This window comes from Lipotes vexillifer, unplaced genomic scaffold (genome assembly GCF_000442215.2).
Source record: "Lipotes vexillifer unplaced genomic scaffold, Lipotes_vexillifer_v1.1 scaffold1063, whole genome shotgun sequence".
In the NCBI taxonomy this organism is placed as follows: domain Eukaryota; kingdom Metazoa; phylum Chordata; class Mammalia; order Artiodactyla; family Lipotidae; genus Lipotes; species Lipotes vexillifer.
In genome coordinates this window covers 2571257-2576188 of record NW_006799734.1, presented here as the reverse complement: position 1 = coordinate 2576188, position 4932 = coordinate 2571257, and the positions used below count along the sequence as shown (strand labels likewise).

At 54.8% G+C, this 4932-nt stretch overlaps 1 protein-coding gene across 1 annotated transcript in view; it reads right to left on the bottom strand.

The window, feature by feature from the left end:
* Positions 1-4932, bottom strand: part of SLC6A3 (solute carrier family 6 member 3) — a 35533-nt gene that overhangs the window by 22910 nt on the left and 7691 nt on the right. The window contains exons 3-4 of the mRNA XM_007471907.1: positions 4094-4319; positions 187-325 (exon numbers count right to left, since the gene is read on the bottom strand). Coding sequence (XP_007471969.1) covers positions 187-325; positions 4094-4319 — 365 coding nt within the window. The remainder of the gene's footprint in view (positions 1-186; positions 326-4093; positions 4320-4932) is intronic.

Sequence of the window (4932 nt, the reverse complement as noted above, 5' to 3'; positions counted from 1 at the left end):
CCACCTGTCCACTCCCCAACCCACCACGGCCACCTGTCCACTCCCCAACCCACCACGGGCCACCTGTCCACTCCCCAACCCGCCACGGCCACCTGCCCACTCCCCAGCCCGCCGCGGCCAGCTGCCCACTCCCCAGCCCACCGCGGCCAGCTGTCCACTCCCCAGCTGCGAGCCTTGCCGCCTCACCTTCCCGGAAGTCTTCACTCCCTTCCACAGGCTGAAGTAGAGCAGGACGATGACCAGTACCAGGCACGACGCCAGCTGCCACCGGGGCGGGCCCAGGTCATCGATGCCCTGGCTCTCGTGGAGGTGCAGCACGCCACGCCTAGAGAGGAAGGAGATGGGGGTCCTGGGGGGCTGCCTCCCTGCCCAGAACTGGAACAGGGGGCTGCACTTGGGCAGAGACCTGCCCTCCCCCACTCGGCATGGCAGCAGGGCCCTGGACTGATGGGCCTGGAGACCCCCACCCCTCGCCCCCCACCCCAGAAAGGCCAGGACCCCAGCCTTAGTGGAGATGCCGGGCCCACCCTCCAGGTGAGCAGAGCAGGTGGGCCACCGCACGCTGGGAGCCCACGGAAGCCCAGCCCTGGCCCAGGGCCACACTGTCAGGAGAAAGTAGACTGTGATAACTTAAAGACGTAGATTGCAAACCCTGTAATAGCCACTAAAAATTAAGACAACGGGCTAGACGGACTTCCCTGGTGGTCCAGTGGTTAAGACTCCACGCTTCCAAAGCAGGGGCCACGGGTTCGATTCCTGCTCTGGGAAGATCCCACATGCCGTGGAGCAACTAAGCCCGTGCTCCACAACTGCTGAGCCTGCGCTCTAGACCCCATGAGCCACAACTACTGAGCCCGCGTGCCACAACTACTGAAGCCCGCGCGCCTAGAGCCCGTGCTCCGCAACAAGAGAAGCCACCGCAATGAGAAGCCCACGCGTCGCAACCAAGAGTAGTCCCCACTCACTGCAACTAGAGAAAGCCCGCGTGCAGCAACAAAGACCCAACGTAGCCAAAAAAAAGAAAAAAAAAAAGGATGAGGAATAAGTACCAAGAGGGAAATTTCATAATGGAAAAGGGCTCAGTTAAAACATCTGATATTCGTAAACGTGTGCACTTTAGAACAGAGCTTTAAAATCATGAATGAAGCAAAAACTGATAGAACTGTGAAGGGAAACAGGCAAATCCACAATTATAATTGAGATTTCAACACCCCTTTCACAGTAACTGATAGAACAAATAAACAGTAAGGATGTAGAAAACTTAAACAGCACTAGGAGCTAACAGGACCCAGCCAACATGTCTACCCAACAGCAGCAGGATACACATTCTAAGTGCACGTGGAATACTTACCAGGATAAACCATATATTGGGCAATATGACAAATCTCAGTATATTTAGGAATATTGAGGTTTTAAAATATATTATCTCACCAAATCTGAATTAAATTAGAAATCAATAACAGAAATATATCTAGAAAACCTCCAAATATTTTAAAGTCAAACAACAAATTCCTAAAAATCTCCTGTGAATCAAAGAAGAAATCACAAGGCAGATCAGGGAATACTTTAATACACAACACATTAAACGTGCAGGAGGCAGCTAAAGCAGTCTCTTAGAGGCAAGTTTGTAGCTTTAAATATAGAGCGTTCTAATTTATATTAGAGAGTAGGTGAGGGTGGTTTTAATAAGTGTTTATGGAGTTGAGGGAAATTTAACACTAGTTGGAGTTACAGGGGCCAATTTTGGGGTTTCCAAAGCCCACATGCACTTTGTAGCACTTACAGCTTTACTATTTTACTATTTCAATGATTATAGTTATCCCGGAATTTCATGGTGGGATGTGAGCTCCCTAATTACATGTGCCTTCAAGAACACGTAATGCTTTCCACAAAGATCCGCTTTATAAAGTGGGTTTACACTGCAGAAAACCCTTGCAGACCTGACAGTCAGTGGGGCCTGTCTCAGGGAAACCCAGTCACCACTGTTAGTGAAATCACCTGGTGTATCACCAGTTCAGTTTAATAACTCATCGTGTTGTTAATGATCTATGACTTCGTCGTAAACCTTCAAAGGCCCTGCCTTTGTCCCAGGGTCACCTCCAACTACGGTTGGACATCTGCTCCTGCTAGCAGCCCTTTACATGGAGGGTTCAGGCAGCTTTCCAGCTCAGTCTTTCTCTTCCAGACTCGGAATTTCCAAACAGACTTCACTAGTGAGCTCTTTTTATTTTCTTTTTTAAATTCACCTATCACATATGTTTCCTTCTAGCATTCTTAATAATAAATCATTGACTAATCAGTTTTTTCCCTCTATTTTTCTCATCTGAAAAATCACTTAGATAAATCAACTCTTTCCACACCTCCCAAACAAAAGGTAAGTATCCCCAAATGGCCTCACCTGACACATTTGATATCTCTTAAAGCTTCCTAAACATTCTAAATTGCACCAAAATCCATCTGAAAATTGTAAAAGACACACTAGCTTGAAAACTTAGCCATCGTTTTGTTGGTGAAATGATAACTTAAACCCAACTCAAGCGAGAGCTGTCTCTGCACGTCCGTCAGTGGTGGGATGGGTGGGATGCTCCCAGGCGGTCGCCCACAGCCATGTCTGTGTCTCCACTTTCTGCTTTCTGGTGCAGGGGTCCCCACCCCTCCCTCTCTCTTTTCTGGTCCCCCGTCTCCCACCACACACTAAACCTGAGAGCTGGGCCACTGGTGAGAGTACTTGCAGCCTGGGCTTTGACCTGTCCGTGAGATGCTCTTAGGTTTGGGAAATGCAGTAATGAACCGGCTGGCAGCAAGCTCCTCAGAATGCACAAGCAACTTTGATGAATGCTCTGCTCTCCTTTACTTGGACGAATCTATCATTTCTTGCTTGTTTGTCACTCTGAGTTCTGCCCACACACTCAGGTGACAGGGCCTGGGTTTCCATTTCTCGCGGGTACGTCCGCATTGGTGTCTTTCAGGCAGCTCTAATGGGGCCCATCCCAGGTGGACTCTCGTCTCCAGCCCGTCCTCTGAAACCCGCTCGCCCCCTCCTGAGAGCTCCTGGAGACCCAGGCCCTCACCCCCCAGCTTTGGACTCTCCCTCCTCTGGGCAGGCGGGTTCTCAGCGGCCCCTCTCTTCCCCGCTTCGCGGAACCTCCCTCCCTGCCCTCCCCGCCCTCCCCAGACTCCTTCACTCTCTAATCCCAAACTGCCAAAAAAGGGTATCTTCCAAAAAATTAAGCAAGTCCCATCACACACAACCCTCGTCCCCACCCTAACCATGCCCTTCCTAATAATGCCTGAGAAAGGCACCCCATCCCTCCCGCGGTCCCCCCAGGCCCCCCAAACCCTGCCTCACTCCGTCCCTGCCCATCGCTGCCACTTTCTGAAGCAGCCGATCCTGGAGATACGTTCCCCACGTGTGGCGGGGATTCTAGAGCAAAGGACTTAGACCCTGAGTATCTGAAACACGCAACTTCAGATGCTGGATGTCCGCAGGTTCCACGAACACCCCTTGCCCTTCTGACGGTGCCACTCCTACCCCCACATGACAGATTCCCCCAGCGCCCGAAGGCTCAGTTTCTCTCCTGCACACCTGGTGTCTCACTCAGCTCCACAGGCCCCAGGAGCGGGGCAGTGCCTTCCCTCAGGGAAGACCTCGGGCAACTGTCTGATGATCCCGCCTCCGGCTGGAGGCCGGGCCATGAGCGGAGGGAGAACGGGGAAGGGGACTGGGAAAGGGGAGCCAGTCCCCCTCTGGAGGCGGTGCTGCAGCCCCCGGAGCCCAGCCCCACACACCTCCTCCCTGCGGCATCTGCAGGGTCACAGGCCATCCCCCCGCAACAGACCCCAAAGGGCCGCGAGGAGCAGGTGGGGCAGCCCATCCGGTCTCCCTTCTCTGCGAGGTTTCCCTGCAGGAGCCGTGCCGAGCTGTTAGAGGTGGGGTCAGAAATAAGCCCACAAGGGCCCAGAGGAACGGGCCGCGGCACAGGCCAGGGAGAGGTCCTCTCCACATCCTTGGGAGGCAGCAGGGGCGGGTGGCTGGCCCGGGTACCCCTCCCCACCCCCGGGGGTGTCATCAGACCCCGAGGCCCCCACTTACTCAAAGTACTCGGCGGCAGGGGTGGTCCTGAAGGTGTCATTGGGGTCAGGGCTGGAGCTGGGGGCGCGGGCGTCGGAGCAGCGGGCGCTGTTCCAGGTGTGGTTGCAGTGGGTCCAGGGCAGCTCCGCGGTGAAGGAGGACAAGAGGTAGTGCAGCGCCCAGGCGATGATGACGTTATAGTAGAAACCGATGTACAGCGAGATGAGGATGACCGCGTAGCCCACGCCTGGCGGGGAGAGCACGGCCCCGTCAGCGGCTCACCCACGCCCCTCCCCTCACGGGTCGCAGCTCCACCTGGGCTGTCCCGAAACCAGGCAGCGCCTTCAGACATGCCAGAAGACGAGGGAAAGGGTGCGTCCCAGACTTCGCGTCACGGTCAGAGAAGGGGCTGCCCACTTCCAAAACCACCCGTGGCCCTTGACGTCTACCCAGACGTGCAGGGCTATCCAGGGACGCCCTGGTACAGTCAGGTCACCCGCAGACATACCGGGTAACCAAGGGCCATCCGTGGCTGTCCACCATCACTCACAGCCAGTCTGGGTCATCCAGGCTCACTTAAGGTCATCTAGGGCCACTCTGGGTCACCCAGGGCAACTCAACCCAGGGTTATCCAGGGCCACTGGCCAAACAAAACCATCAGAACCATCCGCAGGCACCCAGGACCACCCAGGGCCGTCTAGGAACACCCAAGGATACAAAACCCCAAGTCGACAAAGGCCACCCCAAACCACTCAGGGTCACCTAAGGCCATCCAGGGCCACCCAGGGCTGCCCAGTGCCTCCCAGAGCCATGCAGGGCCACCAATAGTCACTAAGGGAAAACTAGGTCTTTCACGCTCT